This window comes from Grus americana, chromosome 18 (assembly GCF_028858705.1).
Source record: "Grus americana isolate bGruAme1 chromosome 18, bGruAme1.mat, whole genome shotgun sequence".
Lineage (NCBI taxonomy): Eukaryota > Metazoa > Chordata > Aves > Gruiformes > Gruidae > Grus > Grus americana.
The window spans coordinates 7,340,964-7,362,303 of record NC_072869.1 but is presented as its reverse complement, the minus strand read 5'-3'; the positions used below and the strand labels follow the sequence as shown (position 1 = coordinate 7,362,303).

The 21,340-nt window shown below is 41.7% G+C and overlaps 1 protein-coding gene across 3 annotated transcripts; it reads right to left on the bottom strand.

Moving 5' to 3' along the window:
• Positions 1 to 859: 859 nt before the first annotated feature.
• ACOX1 (acyl-CoA oxidase 1) lies at positions 860 to 21,333 on the bottom strand. 3 transcript variants are annotated; one of them, XM_054846131.1, is made up of 14 exons: positions 21,124 to 21,333; positions 19,808 to 19,967; positions 11,079 to 11,239; positions 9,210 to 9,317; positions 8,565 to 8,684; positions 7,874 to 7,989; positions 7,517 to 7,686; positions 7,027 to 7,189; positions 6,127 to 6,317; positions 5,700 to 5,879; positions 4,947 to 5,052; positions 4,716 to 4,859; positions 3,650 to 3,856; positions 860 to 2,629 (listed from the first exon to the last, which is right to left on the bottom strand). In XM_054846131.1, exons 1-14 carry the CDS (start codon positions 21,239 to 21,241, stop codon positions 2,579 to 2,581), a joined length of 1,995 nt encoding a protein of 664 aa, XP_054702106.1. In that variant the 5' UTR covers positions 21,242 to 21,333; the 3' UTR covers positions 860 to 2,578. The 3 variants fall into 3 exon arrangements, with proteins under 3 accessions (XP_054702106.1, XP_054702105.1, XP_054702107.1); XM_054846130.1 differs by lacking the exon at positions 11,079 to 11,239 and adding an exon at positions 13,881 to 14,041 and having other exon boundaries at positions 21,124 to 21,321; XM_054846132.1 differs by lacking the exon at positions 21,124 to 21,333 and adding an exon at positions 13,881 to 14,041 and having other exon boundaries at positions 19,808 to 19,947.
• Between the last annotated feature and the right edge of the window lie 7 nt (positions 21,334 to 21,340).

The following is a 21,340-nucleotide window of genomic DNA, read 5'->3' as shown; positions in this document are numbered from 1 at the left end:
CAGGCTGGGCCTGGGCCCCCCAGGAGAAGCTGTGAACACCCCACCTGGCACTGCCATGTGGCAGAGCCCGCCTGGAGCTGTTCTCTGCATCTGGGACAGGTTAGTAAATGAATTTGGAGCAGGAGTCACTAAGGGGCAAGATTTCAGCAAACCTCAGCACAGCAGTCTCTGCAGCAAAGTGCGCTGGCACTGCTGGAAGTCGCTAATTGGGAACACATCAAGTTCAGGTTAAAAAAAAAAAAGCTCACAAAAAAAAAAGCTGGGTACAGGATAAAGCCAGTCCTGCTCCTGCCCCATTTGCTTGTACTCAAGTTGTTACTTCCAGAAAAGCCCTAGGGAAATGTCTGCCTTTGAGATTTTATAACCTATGGACCCATCTACCAGTGGCTTTCACCATGCATGCTGCCAGTCCACATGGGAACATGGGCTCCTTCAAGCCTTCACCAAAAGGCAGCATTTTTAAGAGCCCACCATTCAAATAAGACAGGAAACTAAGGGCACAGACCCCTCGTTTCAGCACGCTTCAAGGAGAACAGTGTATCTTAGAAGTGTCATTACCTGACACTGAAACCACTCACACTTGAGGGGAAGAGGCTCAACACTTGTGGAAATGAGAGCCGTAACACCAAGCAATGTGCCACAGACAGCTCTGCTCTCTGCCAGTTTTATTCTTCCTGTGATTGTGAGCAGCAGAGGCAGGGACAGCTGCTGGACTGGGTTCGCTGCCCTACACCACTGCAGAGCAAAGCCAGAAAGACAAATTAAATCCAACTAATTTAAGGTCATCTGCATACTTCATTCTACTTCACCCATTACTTTATACAAGATCCACTGAAGGCAATGTATGAAAAACCAGACATTTTGTCTGAAAACTTTTTTTGTAATTTATTAAATCTGTACATACACTTAAGCTAGTACTGTTCTCATTAACATATTTTTAACCTGCTCCTCCATCATGCATCCCTCTCCAGGTCAGCAGTCTGCTCTATCGAACAAACAGAAGGCAAAGCCCTTTCCCTCCTTTGGTATTCTGAATAGCAGCAGTTCCATTCCACCTGAAAGACTCAGCAGCCAAAAGGCAAGTTTGATTATTTTATTTAAAATTAAACATTTCTTTCTGTTCAGCTACTGCATGTGGAGCCAAACATTGTATCTGATCATTGTTAGTGCCACAAAACACTCATCCATGAAAACATCCAAAATGAGAGACTAACAGATACCAAAGCTGTGACGAGAACCAGCTTCTCAGATGTTGCCTCAGAACTGCAGGATTTGGGTTTATGCTGAAGCTTTTTACTATTTTAAGTTCAAAGTTGCTCTGATCTGTTGTGAAGGGAAGTTTTATTGTTACTGGACAGTTATTGGTGTTGAAAAACAGCAATGATTTTGCTTAGTCATAGCTGCACTGATTTCACTGGGCATCAGGAGGTTGTTAAAAGCTAAATCTTTCACCTGTTAAATCCAGACAGCACTGTGCAAGTCCCAAGTCAATATGAAAACAAAATTAAGCAAATCAGAGAAAGCTCCTTGGAAATGCATGGGTAGGAAAAACAACTGGACACTTCATATGGGATTGTCATTTTCTTGAAGAATGCCTTTAAAAACCAGAAGAACATTCCAGAACAATCTGAAGACCCAAGGACCTCGGTCAACTGATTTCTGCCCTCAAATACTGGCTTCATCATTCCAGGTCAAATTTGCAGTTTTTATCACTACATGTGGTTTTTCACATCAATTCACCATAATTAACATTTGTAAAGTGCTTTGAGATAGTGCTATGAAAATACAAACAGTTAAAAGAAGGGCAGAACATCTATTATCAGCACTTGGCTGATTATTACTACTTGGTTTTTCCCTCAGAGCAGCATCACTATACTCTCCTTTGACTCCCTATTAACAAAGAGTAAGGTGCCCGTGCTGGAGATGGCATGCAGGCAAAAGGAGTTTCTGCAGGGCGGTGAAAGAAGGATGTACTGGAAAACATCAAGATGTCTTCTGGAAAGATGAACGAAGCAGAGCTCCAGAGAAGGATGGGTATTTACTTCCCAGCTACGTCAGGAAAGTAGTGCAACACGCAAATTCATGTGCACAAAACTACGCAGGAGGCTTTAGGTAACAAATATTTGCCAAGCAAGGAGAGAGGTGGCAATAATCTTTAAAAAAATAAATCAAGACATTGATGCTTTTTTGCGCGGAGGACATAACTGCTCATTAGAAGCTATTGCCTGAGGGCTGTTAACTACTTAGTAGTAAAATCCTGCTACCTTTCCAGTTGACAGTAACTTCTCTCTAGTTAGCAGCTTCACAAAAGCAATCCTTGTATGAATCCATAAAGCTTTCCCAGATTTTTAAAAGGTTAATTTTACCATTATAATTGCACTTTAAAAACAGGCATCGATCCCTATGCACCCTCCCCAAACACCTCCTCGATTTATAAAAAGTGGAAAGAAAGGCTACAATTATTCACTGTCCTACAGCTACCAGGATTTGAAAGGTTTGATTTAGATGCCTGAAGAAAGGATGCAAACACCCAGTTTTCAGGTCAGGAAAAGTGTGCATTTTTAAAAACCAGCGGACTTCACAGCTTGGCTTGCATCGGCTTCAGGTGTTTGTGGAAAGACTCGTGAACCTGTAAGAGGACAAGACAGTGGTTACAACAAGCTAAGGCCTGAGCTTTAAAACAGTTTTAGCTCTTGCTAAACTAGATCTTGAAGTGTGTTTTTATACTAAGGAAATTTGAACCAGAGGCGCTTTGGGGATTTAAGACCAGCCAGCTAAGTCCTATATCTGAGTGTCTATATGACACAAAGGATGAGAATTTAAGCCAAAACGAATAGGTTCCCCACTACCTCTCTTGTAAGAAAAAAAAAAAAAAGAGTGTAAGCCATCTAATATCTATACAGACAATTCTTTGGCATTTTAATTCAAAGAAAACTGGTAGAGGTCTCCTAAGAGAACTGTAATGAAACTCCTAGGCCCCACTGACTTAAGAAGCAAAAAAACTGAGTAAATTCTGGTGGGATTTAACTACAATCGCAGTTTCTGGCAGCCCATGGTAGGAGATAGTCTGTCCAAATCAAATAAAGGCAGTAAAGACCACCGAGACAGGATTTAGAGTTTTGTTTTGGCTGTTGGAAGAAGGACACTGACTCTTCTCAGCTCATTTTTATTAGCTCAGCTGCAGCTACAGCCTTAGGGCAGATATGCAATACCTGATGCTGAAGTACTACATGAAAACAATTTATTTTCTTCTCCAGTCACTGCTACTGCCTGCAGGCATTGAGAGATTTGCCAGAAAAAAGGTAAGGCTACTGTTGCTAAGCAGAATTAACAGCTAGTGATATTTCTTTTAAATTCAATGAGATTATTCAATTGTTTCTCTAGGGAGAGTATGCTTTCGTCCCTCAACTGAGAAACTCAAAAGTATCCCACAGGGATGCGCTTGAGGTACACATGGGAGAGTAACTGAAGAAAGTATGCTGGAAGCAGAGGAGCAGAAGTTGCTCGTTTGGGGCCACTACCACTAGTGACTTTTCTCCCCCCTCCATCAATTACGTGCTGAGATCACTGGATCAAAATTTAAAACCCCCAATTTGGGTTATTTCTATGGACACATGTGACCTAAAGATGAAGAAATAAGTTTATTTACCTCTGTTTTGTTCAGTGGGGATTTCTTTGCCCACTCAAACATGTTCTCGTAGACATTGCCATCATACCGGCCAAGCACAGATCCAAGATGAACGTCATGAAAGTCAAAGGAGTCTACTAGCGCTACTGCATTGGGACGAATTATAGCCAGGAGCTCTTTCACACGCTGGTTCACTTGAGTAATTTGGGCATCAGTCAGAATACCCGCCTTGGAAAAAAAAGAGATTATCAGAAGATAATCTCTTGCAAGTCACAAGAACCTTCCCTTCCCCTATGGTCTAACACAGGTCAGCCTTCCTCCCCACAGAAATGCAGCAGTTCATAGAACACTAGGGTTGTTTTTTTGCTAAGTAATCAAATTGGCAATTTGCCATAGTGTACAAGGAAAAGGAGATGCCTAGCGTAGCCCACCATACTGCCTAGCTATTTAATCTTTGATGGGAGACTCATTCTTTAGAGTGCCTGTACGTTAACTTCAGCGGCAAGTTTTCTTGAAGAATGTGCCTATGTGTATATTAAACTCTTCCTGGTTTCAGGGAACTTTTTGGTAAGCAGCAAAGAGGAAAATGGGAAAACAAAACATACCACATCTACCTGAAGGCAAAACAAAACACTGCCACACAAATACATTCTCAAACTGAAAGAATGAAGAGAAGAAAAGTAATGCCTGAGAATTTAAACCCATTCACTGAAGGATGGGTTAAGATGTGGAGTATAATATCCCCCTTTGTGCACTAACTTACAAATATATACAGCTCTCAGATCACATCTAACATCTCCTTTATTAACTCCTTGGTTTTTAACATGCAACACCTGGTCACCAACTGGAAAACATTTAAGCTAACCTAGACAGATGCCATGTTACCATTTATCATCCAACTCTGCTTCCGGCAGGTCACAAGGGAACCTTGACAAGAGCCTTCCATCAGACCTGCACTGCTAACAGCCTTCTGGAAGTCAACAGTCAAGACCTTGTGCCTAAACATCCGTGCAACTCTGCATTTAAAGCATCTTTCAAACAATGACTCTGGCTCTAGAGATTTAAAGTGTTGGAGAAAGACACCAACCTGCAAGAAATCCCCTGCGTTCTTACTGATCCCATAGAGTGCATACAGGAGACACAGATCAGTCATGACAGCACGGACAGCTGCATTACTGATCTCAGACAGTTTTGCTGTGAAAAGCTTCACTATCACATAGTGACAGTGCGCCTACAAGAAACAAAAGGAAGGTGAATCAGGTTCATGAAGAGATGAGCAGCTCTTATAGCATATTTCTTTATCAGGCACATCGCTGACCTCAGATGCTCGCACAAGATCAACAGAAGTTCTGTTCCAGGCATCCTCCTTGCTCTTTCTGTGGTTCAGTTCGGTTTGCAAATTCTTTGCTGCAGCTTCTACAAGCCTATTTCATAAAAGGAAGAAAACCAGGTTATGCAATAACACCACATTAACAAGATTATGTACACTGAATTCATACAAATTTCGGTCTAACATGTTGAAGAACTCAGAGGTCATGTGCCGCGACTGAATACACTGCCTGGCATGAGCAGCTGTGGCTCCAAACCCCCTATCATCACTGCAGCAGCTAGAACACAGCTACAGAGAGGTAAGATGACATTTGACAGCGCATACATGGTGCTTGAATACTTACTCACGTGTAGGTATCTGTTCTACTTTCACACTTCCTTCACAACAGGCTTTAACGTCAGGATTGTTTATCTCCAGATAGATCTCTGAGCAGTTTGAACAATGTTGGTATTTGTATGCTCAAATATACTTCACATTTAAATAAGAAAAAGACAGTTCAAAATGGAACAGAGCAGAGTAACTAGGCTATGCATAGGCTCTGTGTAGCCTCTTGTAACCTCAAAGCAATTAACACTGACCCAACCTAGAAAAGCGTGTCAACTTCTTGAAAGCAACACATGGAGCAAAGCTTTGCAAACCACATCTTGAGAATCTAACATTAACAGGGCAGCACATCACTACCATCTCCCAAGACACACTGTTTTATTGGTGCTCGGCTCAGTCTAGTAAGCGTGAGCTCACCGGGCAGCACGTGCTTTGTAGGCCTCAACCAAGCTGACTGGATCGTTGATCCGCACAGTCACAGTCCTGGCAGCCACATGCTGTGGCTGAATGCGTTGCCTGGAGAGATCGTTAAGGTAGGACACCATGCCAGTAACTTGCTGCCCAGAACTAACTTGGGTGTAGCTTTTGACGAGGAACCTGAAAACAGAGACAACAAATAGCAACCCTTACTCATGAGTTGTTTGAATGGAGAGAAGTCATGGTACCTAGGGTCAGACCAGCAAAGAACAGTTGTAGGCATATACTTTTCCATCAAAAATAGGGCAAGGGATGGAAACATGAGACACCAGTTTCATGGTACTACAGGATACTCTTCTGCTCACCACTTCAGTTACAAAGATCGTCGTGCCAAGGCAAGAGTGTCTGTGGACAGAAGCTACCATACCTAGCTGTCTGCAGCATCATGACTGTGTTTTCTCCCTCATAGGTGCAGGATGGGGTGAACGTGACATAGATGTCAGGAATGCCACTGCAGCGGGAGTAGCCATGCCCACCACACGCCATCCGACATTCCTCAATACCAGCATTGGCAGTCCAGGAAGTGAATGCCTTCAGCCCTGCTGTCAGTGCGTGGAGCTGATGGACAAAAGCAAAGCCAGTTTAGACTTTTTTATTTTCCATTCTTAGCTTGTGCACATACATGCTAAGTACTGCAGCCCCCAGAAAAAAGTAGAGGCAACACCATCATTCCAGTGCCCCACAGGGTCTTGTTTTTCTTGTAAGGTCTCCTTCCTGAGCTGAACTATTTATATGAAAGCCTCTACACATGTAACGATTTCTTTTGAGTACCCCATCCTTTCTGTCTCTATGCATTATGTCCAGAACTGTTTTCAATTGCCTATTGTCACATTAGGTTGTCAGACAGAATCCCTAAATGAAAACTGATATTTTACAACCCTGACCTCTCAGTATAGTACTCATACCTTTGATCAACACACCAGTTCTACCCTAGTGACTTGGAAGAACAATTGAGAAGCTACAGCACAAGCATAAGACCAGTCTTCACTCCACTCCCAAGCGATATGCCATCATTTCTGGAAAGTCACCTTTTTAAAAAAATATGTTCACAGTCACTTTCTCACTGTGCATTACTCATTTTTTTTGTAAAGGGCTGCTAAACGAATAGTGCAAATAAAGAAATACAAGTCATGAGCACATACTGGGCTTGGGATCTCTGAATCTAAATAATTACAAGATGTCTCATGAACGAGAGCCAAAAAGGCTTGATGCCTTTTCTCCCATGCTGTAAAGAAACCTTACATAAAATCCACAAAGGACACAGTACCTCTGGCAGCTCACTCAGATCCCCTTCATTGATGTCTCCACTAATGCGACGATAGGTGTCTTTTATGTAGGCTCCCACAAAGTGAAAAGCATATGCTGTTGCCAGGAGAGGAAAGAGTTTGTATTGTTGGGTCTGATAGTCCAAGATCTGGGGTTCTGGTTCCCTAGAGCAAAGTACAGATGAGTTAGCATGCCAGTGGCTAGCAAATTGCCATGAAGTCCTATTCAACTCTAAGCAGCTTCTGCACTTGGGTAGTACAAGCTGCATCCATATCAAGCCAGACTATCTAAGACCACACAGCAAAAGCCTCTGGCGGGGAGAAGGCATTTTGGCAGTCAAGAACAAAAGATAACTCACTTCCCAAGATGAAACAGCGTTTTGAAACTATCAAGTGCCAAAGCAAACAACATCAACCACAGTCCCTCTTCCCTCCAGTATTTGGGAATTTTCCCTCAACACTTAGGCTGCTCTTTTGTTTCACTGCACTTACCCTGGCTTTAGCTCAGACTGGTGTCTCACTGCACTATAGCGGATGGCAATGGTACAAGCCCGGGACAGGGAGCGAGCCGAGTCGCCTACAATGAGAGATCGGATGAACACCATGGTGCCGTAGGTTAGCTTGTCACTAAGTGGTTTCACATAGGTGCCATCTGGTTCAACCTACAAACAAAAAACAATATAGCCTGTTGATTGTTAAAGTTTCCTCCCTTTTACATGTTCACATCTTAAGCTCTAAATCAAGTAGCACTTACAAGCAACCTACAATCTTGTTGGTACATTATTCAACCACACAAAAGCATTTGAAGTGTCCATTTCTAACAGCACATGCTGAAACTCACTGCTTTACCTGGGCATATTTCATCAGCATGTTTTCACGAGGAATTCTGAAGTTGTCCATTTTCAGGTAGCCGTTATCCATTTCATCATAACCAAATTTTGGCCCAATGTCGCCCACTGTAATACCTGTCACAGAAAAAGCCACTCACATTAAGAAACAGGAACTACACACCATATGAGAGGTTCAAGTCTTCTCCAGTAAAGAGACTCTGTAGTTTTCTAGCAAGTTCTGGCATTGTTAAGATTAACAGGTAATAAGGACTTGAATCTCTTTGATGGAAAAGTGGACATCAAAACATGAGGATCTTCATAATTTACATGCAGTCCTACTATCCAGTCACCGGGGGAGCTCTCTCTAAAGATCACCCAGCTCACTTCTAGCTAGAGAATGATGACAGGTATTCTTTCCCTTTCCCAAAGTAGGACAACATGCTGCCTCACAGAATGCTTAGTTGGGAAACACTGGGACAGAATCAAATGCCAAACTAACCTTCACACATTGAGAGTGTGACATGAAAGATGATTTAGTGGTAGCTCAGTCATAAGAAAGACTCCTTTAAGCCCTGTGACCTACCATCTACTCTCTGAAATCAGCTAGTGAAATAAGCCATGTAATTAACAAGACACATGCAGCTGTATATAGCTGGAGAGAAACATCTAACATATTCCATGAGGGCTAAACTCTTAACATTAATTTGTACCTGGCAAAGGTTCATGGGTGCCCAGCTGCCGTATGGGAACAATGAAGGCATGCAGCCCTTTGCACTGGCCCTGAGTGTAGAGCTGAGCGAGAACAATGGCATGGTTCGATGTCTTTCCAACTGCAAAAGGAGTGGGAGTCAGAAGGGAAACAAAAACAGTAAACATACTTATATACACAGAGTCTCTCTCCTTAAAGCAGGATCTGAGATTACCTTAATCATGTAACACATTAGAAAAGCAGATTTACAACACTGGTTACTATCAGAATTCTACAGCTAGACAAATAATGTTGCTCAAGTCAATGAAAGTTGCACGATACGATTCTCTTCACTATGCAATACCAAGTCCTTGGCAAACCTGCCAGTGGAGCTGAAGGAAGTATAAAGATTTTGATACAACCAGTGAAAAATTACACCAAATCCATACTGTCAATGGCTCTGAGAAGCAATTCAGAGCACACAGATAATCCAAAGTTTTAGTATGCTGTGACAAAATCTGTTACTTGTTGTGCAAGAGTAACTGCCTTTCAGCCAACTCTTTGGATCCACTTTCAACCATCATTCTGTAGATATAACGCACATGACATCACCTCCCTAAATTTTTCCATACATCTTCCAGATTTAGACACACAGTGATGCACTTACGTCCACCTGGCCACCACTTAATAGAGGTCACAGTGGGGCTGTTGAGGATGAATTCCTGAGTAGCAGGGTCGTAAGTAGCTGTAGTTTCTAGACCCCGAAGATGAGTTCCTGAAAATAAGCAAACACATTGTTTTGGCAGAAGGTCAGTCACAAAACAGGGACAAGGACAGAATTGGACAATGGAAAGTTGAACTCCAGTAGTAATGTATAAACTTTAGCTTTTCTTTTAGGCTATGTAAAGGACTAAATGTCAACCAATTAAGGAAGAACAAGTGAGAGTCAGACAATATTCTGGGACCTGAAGTCAACTCTCAGAAAACCTGTTGGGTTTTTTTTCCCCCCAGTGGTCTAAGATTAGTTTTCCAAGCACCTCCAATCTGACACCTTTTTGCTATCACACACCGGAAGCCCCTTCTCTGTTAAAAAGGTCCACAAAAACACATTCACCTGGTTTTCACTAAAACCGCAATCTGATCAAATTGCAAAATATCATATACTTTTCAGCCACAAGATGAAATAAGTAGTGCCCATCATCTCTTCATTCCCTCATCAGGCCTACATTCTCCTCAGTTGATGGAGCAGTTTCTCCCAAACGAGATCATCCATAGCTCCAAGACAGCAAGTAATGACATGCATATGCTAGGGTACTGATGCAGGTAGATGAAGAGACTGCAAAAAAGATGAAGGTAATTCCAGGAACAGTCCTTGTCTTCTGCCCCCAACTCTTTACTTCACACACACCTGTCTCAGCAGTGGCATTGTCCCTGCATGCGTAAAAAAAATAAAATAAATCACCAGGCCTATTTGCTTAAACTAGACAAGCTGTGAACACTCCTGATAGTCTGAACTGACGGAGCAAGACAGAGCCAGAGACTCTACACAAGAGCTTCAACACGAAAAAGGACATCACCTTCATGCAACCGCATTTCCAAAGCATGGAGTTAATGGTAGACTTCCACAGGCAGCTTAGCACAGACTTACTTTGCTGGTAAAGGATCTTCAAACCTCACTACTTGCAAAAGATTCTCCACAGACTTGCAGTTACTTTATGCTTCATGCAGTCTCTACATTTCACTTCAGCACAAGGGTGAATCCTGTGCATTTTTAGAAAGTAAATCTCATCTGCAACTCTCAGATGTCAAAATTAAAGTTTCCCAATGCATAATATCCTCCCTTTGAAACTTGGATTAGAAATGTTGCAATCACAATACTGCTGGAGTTATCAAAATCCATTTCAAAACTTGAAAACAAAGGAATAGCAACAAAGAACAAAGTCTACTTGAGAGAGAATTATTAAAAAAAAAAAAACAACCAACATTTCACAGTCCAATTAAAAAGAACACATGGGAGTGAACTAAAGAACTGGGGAATAAAGCTCCCCACAAAACATGAGCATTGGAACCAAGTCATCCACATGTTCTCTGATCCCAGGTCAGTCCCAAGGTGACAAGCAACTCTACTTTTTTGGCATCTCTTTCAGTACCTTAAAGCTCTGTCCTTTTGTCTTCACACTGAACGTTAAGAGCAAAGCAAAAATCACACTGGAAAGTATATGTAGAAATGAACAGATGTCATCAAATGGACATCACCATAGCCATCTGCAATAACCTATACTGCTTTGAATAGCACAAGAGGAGCACTCAGTATGTTCGTATATAGAGCTACAGACAAAAACTACTAGGACAAAAAACGGCAAGCAGCATGTGGCACTATGATCTATTACAGATTTCAGAGGCAGTCCACTTTCCCCTACAACCACAACTGCTTGTGTAAAAACTGTGGGGTAAACACACACCATTTTTCCCAGGCAGGGGAATCCTTCGTACACAAAGCCATTCTTAGAAATAGCATTTAGTGAATGTACTGTACCATGGCCCATTTCAGTCTGGGCATAAGTGCCAATGATCTCCAGGTTCCAGGCAGGCATGAAGAAGCGATCCTGCTGCTCTGGGGTTGCCTGGGTGAGAAGGGTGGGGAGGAACATGCCCAGATGAAGGTCCAGAGGCTCAGGACGTCCACGATGAACAAAGCTGTGAAGTGTCATGGGATGGGAGCATGAAGGGAATGTTATGGGAGGGAAGCAAGCATGAGGATTCATGGTGGAGATTCAGGAAGAGACAAAAAGAAAAAAAAAAAGATTCATGTGTAAATCGGAATTCAGCAAGTGTATTTTAGAAAGCCAGAGCACTGTCCTTTTCTCAGGCCTGAATAATAAGAAATTACACTTACTCTGAAATAAACATGCCACAATGCATTTTTTTTTCTAATCATACATAAAAATGCATTTGCAACATTCGCATACTTTTGGTGCAGCATGATTGATTAAAAAAAAAGGATTAATCCAAACCAAAAGAAAGACCAGACCTTTGCTATGGTTTGGAAACCAGAGCATCCCTAAGTTAAATGGGCTGAGTCAGACTGCCAGTTTGTTGAAGATGTGATCTGGCTGGCTGAAGCCAGCCTTCACCCAAAGATATGAAGTCCACTTTTTTTTTCCCTACAGTTTGAGGGTAGAACCTGGTACAAGTCCCAGTTTATCCAGTTGGATGAGCTAGGTTTTCACTGAACGTTTTTTTTAAAAAAAGGAAAGTCCTAACTTTCTGTACTATCTACTTTGTTTTTATTAAAGATCAGACACAACTAGCATATATTACATTCCAACTCAACTCCCTTCAACTTTTGCTGTTTTTAAAAGCTCTCTTAAAAGGACAGTGCTCTGCATGAGTAAGTCAAAGCTGTGAATATCAACAACTTGGCACAAAAGCCAACATTTTTCAACCTCTAAATCGCCAGCACAAAGTCTCTCCAATTAGACATGTTTCATTAGAACTACTCTTCCTCCAAGTTCTGTCAAACACCACTGTTAAGTGGTCTATTAAGGTTTGTTTTTTATATAAAGAATTAAATGCTCATTAAATTTTGAAATATTGGTCACTGAGTATTAAAATAGTGGTGATATAAATTGAGGATCAGCACCTTCTGTACTAAGGTTGTACATCTGGCACATTTATGTGTGAAATAATGTAATTGGTCTTTACCAGGAATATATATAAAAGAAATATGCATTATGGAAAGAGCACTGATCTGAGCTCAAACTCAGTTGGCATTCTTATCAAAGAGGGTAGAATGCATTCTTGTGTTACCTCTAAACACAGGTTAATATGAACTAGCTCTATCCCTACAGCTTCCTAAGAACTGTAGTTCTGTTCTTTGATATTCTCAGACACCTACAACTAAATTTGATCATCTTTTATTTTTTCAAGAGACTTATTCGCTATGGAACAGGTTAAAATCAACAGGGGCTATCAAGTACTCACTAAGGTAAAACTGAGTAACTACCCATCCAGGCTAGGATTCAGTTCAATAATCCAGAGGTCTGTTTCCCCATCACCAGTTTCTAAACATCAGGATTAAATTCAGCAGAACTCAGTGGCAATTACTGCAGAAGTTTTACTGAAGAAGCAATTAGATACTCAACATTCACAGCAAGAGCGTCAAATGGTTGCATTTTAATTATTCAGCATGAAAAGTATATTTACTTTACCATACTATCACCATATTAGTTCTATTAAGTGTTAAAATACTAATTTTACCATCAAACAACATGATAGTTACCAGCAAACCAGACCATCACCAGGCAAGAAAGTGCAATGATCTAATGTGAAATAGCAAGTAAAACAAATCACTTCGGTGTGGATGTGCATCTCATTTACAGAAGTTTGTGTGAAAAAGCAAACAAGGTTAGCAGGCATTTATTGTTGCCATCCGGTTGTCTCAGCTTCAGCGTCGAGCTAGGTTTGCTCATTCCATCTCTCAAGCAAAGTAGATGACAGGATTTCCTCCTTTGCATCTTCTACAAATGTTTCAGCTACCACAAGTAGCTGTAACTGAACAGCCAGGCAATCGGCATTACCATCTGACTTTAGCAACTGTCCAGACTTGTACATATCATGCTTTCCAAGTTTAGATGCCACACAAGCACTGGAGTCTTTGGTTTGTTAAGCTGTTCTTGCTGGTATTTAACAGCCATAATTCCAGGTGCTGGGCTAAAAGACTGTTTTCTGATCCATTAAACATTCTTCCATTTGAAGTGAAAGTCTTTTTCAACAATAGTAGGAATAAGATGTTTTTTCTTCTTTGAAACCAAGATCTTTCCATGAAGTTGTACAGCTGCAACAGAGTAGCATCTGGAAGAAAAGTGCTTGGGGCAAAACATACCTTACTTTCAAAAACAAAAATGCACAATCTCACCATGCTACATATACTTCTGACCTGTTTATGCAGGCCTGTCATGCGCAAAGAACTCCGAGATACAAATGCCCCAAATTCAGGCAAAAATAAAAACCACAGTACTGCTGACTGACATGTTCCAACCAGTTCAAGTGAAATTCAGGCTCCTGGGGCTTCGAACCACCTCCTCATCTTAAAACAAAGGTAAAGAACTACAAAGTCAGCGATCAGCTAAGAGGTGCATTCTGGAAAAGACCAAAACTAACTCTGTGATTGTCAGGACGTGAAACAAAGCAGCTGTCTGGCTACAGGGCAGGAAACATGGATTGTTAACCAAACTATTTTACCTTTCCCCTTTTAGATTCACTTAGGGAGCATCATCAATTTACAAACTGGAGTTACAGAAAAGAGGTTACCCATTGATCCCTGAAGGGAACTAACCATGTCCCATTTCGGTTTGGGCGTAGGTGCCAATTATCTTGACTCCACGGACCAGAGGCAGCCATTTCTCCTTCTGAGCATCAGTCGTTTGGGTCTCTAAGGTTTTTTGAAACATGCTGAAGTGGAGACCGAAAGGTTCAGGAAAATTGCCCAAGCATGTTCTACAGGAGAGAAAGAGGGATCTGGATCTCAGTCTTACTGTTACTGTGATCCTGAAAGGCTTTTCTCTAACTGTAGCATAAGATAAATAATCTCTTTGCCTATTTCAACCTTTTTTTGTCTCATGTCCAACCTCCAAATATGGAGGCATCAGAAGCAATGCTAATGGGGAAAGAAATGTTTCTTTCAGGTGTTTTCTTCACCACATGAATCCTGCTGTTGCTATGTAACTGGAAAAAATATTATTCTACAAAGATTTATGGGGAACTTAAAACTGAGGACATGAAAACCAAATTATTTGCTCCCCCATCTGTCAGGTTTGGTGGGAATAAATCCCACTGCTGCTAGTAGCCTAGAACTAGGCCATTACTAGCTAGAAGCACTACAAATTGAAAAGGCTTCTTAGGTGACCATGTGCTTTTCAGAAAAGCTCTGTATTACCTGTAGCTGCTTCTATCACAGTTGCGAGATCAGGAACTCACCTTCAATTAAAATTACTGTTACAGGCTAATGCTGGAGGGAATGGAAAGAAAATCAGACATTTTAGGTGTGCTTCATCAAAACAGAAGTTATTTCATGAGAGAAAACTCTATTAATTTAGTAGCCACAACTGCAAAGTACATTCCCAATTAAAACAAGCTCCGTAACACAAACGTGCTAGAAAGTTTCACTGTGTAAAAGCTACGTAGTAAATGGCAGCATCTTCCCTTCAACATTCTGCAATCTGAACAGTTTTTTCATCTTCAATCTACTGTACACCTTCCAAACTCTAAAACAGAGAAAGAACAAATGAGTCCTCTGCATGAATGCCTAAGACAAGATCTCTCCCACCTACAAGACACCCGCAAGGGAAATATCTCCTTCCATCTCAAGGTATTAATACCTGGCCAGGGAGCACGTTTAAGAGTTTGTTGCCAACACAAATGAGCACTGCATAGGGGATGCTAATGCATATAGTTTGTCAAATTACAGCAGCATTTGTGATTGGCATTTTATACCATGCCTGGAATGAGTGCTTGGGAGCAGAGCGTAAATAATTAATAATTCAAAACCAGACCCCTATACAAACTGTGAAACCCAGCCTTAGGGCAAGAGAAAGCAGGACAAAGCTTCTTCAGCACCACCAAAATGCATGTTGAAGACACTTATTTTAAATGCAACAGTTTTTAAATGGACAAGACTGAATGAGCCATGGATTTTTCCAGGAGCAAAACTACTGTAATCAAGTAATCTAATGTTGGTGATTAATGGATTAACTGTGCTTTAAGCTGGTGTGAGTACAGGTACAGTGTCTAGAGTTCTTGGGATCAAGGCAGACAGTTCTCTTACTGCAAAATATTCAATTGCCTACACCCACATGTTTACAAAGCTGAAGTTATCAGGGTGACCAAGGGCTTAGAAATGGTACAAGGACAGCGAGACAGAATATTTTTCAGCATTCTTGGTTTCCTACATGGGTTATTATTTTAGTCCGAGACTGATATAGCAATAGCAGCACCTTTTACTTCCTCACTGCCAACAGCACAATTACTGTGCATCTCCTATTCCTTGGGCCCAGAAAGGACAAACCTACAGGGATAAAATGAGTGCTGACTTTGAAATACACTGTTTCGGGGCAGCTTGGAAGTGCTTGAACAGTTCTTTGCATATTTTCAGGAGCCATTGAAAGAACTTGTGAAAAAGGTGCAGCACATGCTTTGCTGTCAGAAAAATCAGGTCAGACTCTGCTTCTTTGAAAGTAATGCTGCAGGAAAAAAATAATTCTTAAAAGCCACACCAGCAACTTTCACTGCCTATCAGTAAGTTTAATCACAAGTGCCAGATTATTTCTTGCTTAACTAGCACCTTCTCTGATAGGAGCAAGAATAACATTTTGCAAGCAGATACTTTAACATCCCTATGTCAGAAAATCATACTATTTCACTGACTAAACACGGCAGCATTTTTAACAGCTTTATACATTTACAAAGCTGAAAGCAGAACTGAAAGCTAGCTAATTTACAGCAGAAACTTCAACTCTGCATACTCCACACTGAATGATTAGGATTTTCTTAATGTGCCTTTTAACAACTTGAATGACAATGAGAGAATCCCATTTTCCTCATGACACAGGGCAAACAGAAGAGGTACTAGCTGTGAAGGGAGGAACAACAGGCTTTCTTTTTCTTTCTCCAAACTCTTACTCCTTCCCCTCCCAATTTCTATATTCCCACTACCTATACAGCTTGTTCTCCAACACTGTGGAACTGTTCAAGTACTTTACTCCATCAGGTCTGAATGTGGCTAGCGGCATCTAGCACTACCCATCGGATCACTGACCAGCGATTACCTTGCTGGTCTGAAGTCAGACTTGCTACGACAATCAGTGAGTCAAGAGGAGGGCTGCAGTTCCAAACCCACTTATGGGAGAAGGATGTATAGTAGTATGCTACTTTAGCAATAAAGATCTTTCCAGATTTCACAGCAACCAACACCACCCACATAGTAAAAGGCACTTGTATTTGACAGACAAGTTTGATGGCACATCAGTGAACAGAGTACAACAGAAGCAAAGTCTGTATTTGCAGAGACTCCAAAGCTAAATGAACAATTGCAATGACATTCTCAGGCTGCAGAATGGGTCACAGAATAGGGTCATTTATCTGCAAGCAAACTTTTCTAGCTTTTTGCTGTTCTTGAGGTAACTCTATCAAGGAAGAGCATGAAGAGTCACCTCAGTGGGAAAGGAACAGGAGGTATGCCTGACCTGTGCTTACTGGGCTTCAGAGTTAACAAATGCTATAGTAATGAACTCCTTTTCCAGCTGTATCAAAAACCAAGACAGATTCATCCACTCCAAATTAGTTTAGCAGTGACTAGTAGGGCCCTTACTACAGTTTTTCAGGTTTGCTGAAAGCTACTCCAGTCCTAACTTTAGTGTCAAAATGAGAAGCAAGGACAAATCCTCACAGGGAAGGTACGCATTCATACACTGCTTATGAACACAGAAATCATCTGTTGACTTGCAGCTCTTGGATCTTCTCTTCTTCTGCGACCCAGTTTCTCCCAACTGTTTTTCATGTCTTTGTTTAATCCCATTTTCCTCAATGAAGGTTATTTAAACTTGAAGGTGAACTAAAATGACCAGATTGCTCTCTTCAAAGAGCTGTGTAGCATTACACATCAGAACAATTTCCCATTTTTCATACTGACTTACATTTTGCTGCAGTTAGACTGGAAAAGAAATCTTAAATATTGGCACTTTAAGACTGCTGGCCTTCAAAAGCTGTAGTCACAGCAGCAACTGCAGTCTTGACACGTTAAGACATAGGAAAAATTGCCTAGATGAAAAGCAATTAAAATGGCTTCTAAATATATTTAATAAATGCTCTTATGTTTTGGAGTCCAACAAAGCCCTTGTTGAAACAGGAAGGAGAAGCATTCAGTTCAACATGTTTCGGCAGCCAACAACTGTTTACGCGTATCTCCAGGGTAGCTGAAGGAAGAAGCATTTCTCCTCACCTATTCATAAATCCAGCTATAAAGTTGGTCAGTCATGATACAAAGCTACCTAGTGAGTTCTGGCAATATACAAAAGCTACAGGAAAAGAACTAGTTCAAAGTTCTCAAAAATTGCATATGTAAATAAATCTGTCCCTGCTGTTTGGGGATAATCACAAGGCATGAGGGATTACTGGCAAAATATCTTAAGCTTCCATACGTAAAAATCTGATAGTCAATCACAATAAATACAACTTGACATGTGATTCAAGGACTTCAATCCATTTCATAAATTTCACTCAAGGGATATCACACACCATATCCATTGAATTTTCCAGTTTGGAAAAACAAATAAACCCAAACACAATTTCTTCAGGTCAGCTTTTACACAAATAAAGTCCCTTCTAGCTAGCACCAATTAGCATGTTTGGATACACGATAGAAGTAAACTTAATTTTGCAAGTCTGGTGGAGTTCACCAAGCTTAAAAAAAAATGTTTGACACTCAGCAGATGAGACTGGGGACAGATGTTAAAATGCAAATGAAATCAAAGGATTAAAAAATAATCCTTTCATTTCTTCCATTCATTAAGAAGCAGTAAGCCAATACCCTCCCTTGCAAACACCAGACATTAAAGAATTCAAATCAAGAATATTAACAGTATACAGTTCTTAGAGCAAACAAACTTCACTTGTAGGTAAGAAGTATATTGTACTGCTCTTCGTTCTTCTACATATTACAGAAGACACTGGAAAATACAGTCAGTCTGCAGTAATCACAATTATCTTTTGAAATCCTGAATGTCTGCAATTAGAACTGACTCTCAAAAAATAAGCCTTCCTCATTGTTTCAGTTGATTTTGGATCATGAATTCTGACTAGTCACACCTGACTACTCATATCACATAAGACACAGATGCATTATTTGGTACCTATATGAAATACTAAGCTTTCATCCACTTGAAGTTAAGAATTGCTGACTCCCAAATAAGTTTATAGCCAGAAGAAAAAATAGAGTCTAACATTTGACTACATCAGAAACATCCTATTTTCATAAAGTATGTCAGCAATGCTACCAAAAGACAGCATTTACATTGGGAGCTTCATTGAAATTTGGCAGCTGGTATACTGGATAGACTTCTCTGAATTTTCTCCATAAAAACAATTGAGGAGACTTCCCTATTACCTCCAATAATCCTTGTGTAGGAAAAATTAATGATTAACTTTTGCCATGCAGTACCTGAATAATCTAATACAGTCACTGAACTTTTTTTCTTCTTATCATTGCCCATCAATGCCACTTTTCAGAAGAACATTTACATTACTTCCATGTGAACTTTCATGACATGTCAGTGTAGACTAATTTCTTTGAAATTAAAGCTGCAGCAGACAAGATGATTTCAACTAACTAGTCCCAACATTCATGCCCTGAGGCCAGTGACAGCTTTTCTACAAATCCAGTCAGAGGGGGCTAGTGATTCTACCTGTGCATTATTTAATGGGCAATGGTCATTTAATGTGCCAGAGGATATATTCATGGTATTATGTCCAGATTTCTACAGCTGTGCAATCTCTCTGTTAAACAGTTTCTGTTTGATTATATCAGAATGACTTTAATAGAACTAAGGGGAGAAGTATGTCAAAGTCAGGAACTAAGTTCCCTGCAAGCTAGAAGGAATAAAACTCAGATGTAAAGACAATTTTATTTTTATTAACTTAATCCAAGGGTAATACTACCAGATAAACAACAGGTCAGATACAACAAAAAGCCTCTGGGTCAAAGGGAACCACTATAGCACCAGGAGCTTGGAGGAGGGAGACAGGACACATAGCTTCTAAGTTCTTGCTTATAACTATCTTGGAACATTTTCAAGTATGCTTGCAATGCAACTTTATTAGGTCTAAGTGCAAAGTGGAGTAATCAGCTTTCAGAGATTTCATTAGAAGGTGTAACATCATCAGATCTACTCAGATTCAAAATATTTCAGTATATTTTTTACTCCTTTTGGGAAAAAATATCAGACTACAAGTCCTGTTTTTTTACTTTCAGCACCACATATAATAAAAAGGGTGTAATTACTAATAGTGCATTTCTAGTCAAAAATCTAAGACAACACAATATTCAGGAAATCAGGGTTTCATCTGAAATTCACTGAAGCCAAGACTTCAGTGGGCTTTCGTAGAAGTCTTTAGCTTCCTTTGGACAGCTAACAGAGAAAAAAGTGCAACTCTAATGTCTGTGGTGATGATCAAAGTACACACAAGAAGCAAACTCTACAGCTAAGGTACCTTTTAAACCAGTAGATCTCCTCCGGATCTGCAATTCCATACTCTCTTAACTTCATCACCATCAGAGAGCTCTTCCTGATGGCTTGCTCATAGCGTTGGCTACGGGACAGGAAGTTCAAATCCTCGTGCTGGAAGTCAGGGTCATTAATAACTAAGGCCTCTGGGGACAGAACAGAAGAGGAAAACAAATTCAGTTTCCACAAACTTCAATAGACAGTGAGTGAGAAACGATTCAGCATTTCACTTGCTGTACTTCAAGGTACAGATATCAGAAAGTTAAAAGTTAATGAAACCAGAAAGAAGTCAAAACTTCTGGAGAGAAGGACTCTAGCAACAGGGCACTCTCCCATTAGACACATAAACCGCATTTTAAGTTAGGAGCACTCTGGATTTGGCAGGAGGTTAATTCACTGATGTAAGACCTGCAGGCCCAGCCATCACTACTGCTGGATCAGACTGCCTCATGAACTTTGATCCCCGCACAACTCCTTGCAGAAGGGCACAGCTATTATTCCCACTATGACGGCTGGAAACCAAGGTACCCAGAGGCCACTGACTTTCTGTGTCCCCTTTGGCACACAAGTTACACAACACCAGCCTCTGACAGTCCCACCCCAGTGTGGGCTGGGAAAAGAAAGAAGATGGAGGTACTTCATTAATCTCACATATCACAGTAGTGGTGGGTGAGAAACAGGTCACATTTGTACTGTTAGGCAAAAGCATACTAGGAAGGAAAAAGGATGGGAGGGCCCAAGGGAAAAGCCCATGGGAAGCTGCCTCTCACCCTCTGGAGTAAGGGGAAAGACAGAGGTAAAAGGACATTGCCCTATCAGGGTCACCCCAAATCCTTTCTGGAAAGGGGACCTGAGGGGGATCAGGGACATAACACCACCCCTGCTCCCCTCTAAGCCACTGGACAAATATCCCTCCCTTCAGGCAGACCCCTCCACCAGATCTCCCCAAAATCTCCTCCCCACACCCCCTCCTCTACAGCCTGCCTCTCCCTCTCTCCACAGCCTCTCTGCCCACAACTCCCCTCCCCCCCACGGCTCTCCCTCTCCACTCACCTCCCCCGGGGCTTCCCCACCTTCAACATCGCCCCCCCCCGGTCTCCCTCTCCCCAGATCCCTCCTCTTGGGCGTCCCTCTCTCCCCCCACCCCCGTTTTCCTTCTCCTTAACCCTTCTCCTCCCTCACAGCCTCCCCCAATCCCCCACCCCTGCCTGTCTCCCCCTCCACACAGCGCCCCCCTGACCGGGACAGGCCCCACTCCTCTCAGCGGGGGCGGGGGACCGGCACGCCCGGGGCCTCCCTCACCGATCTCCTTGCGGCGGCGGGTGCGCTCGGCGCCGCCATCCAGGATGTGGGTGAGCAGCTCGGGCTGGAAGGTGGCGGCGGCCCGCTCCCTCCGCAGGTCCGCGTTCACCATCATCATCGGCAGCGGCAGCAACAGCTCCGCTCGGCCCCGCCACTACCGGCCTCCGCGCCGCCGCTGGCCGCGCCCCCGCGTAACGTCACGCCCCTGCGTAACGTC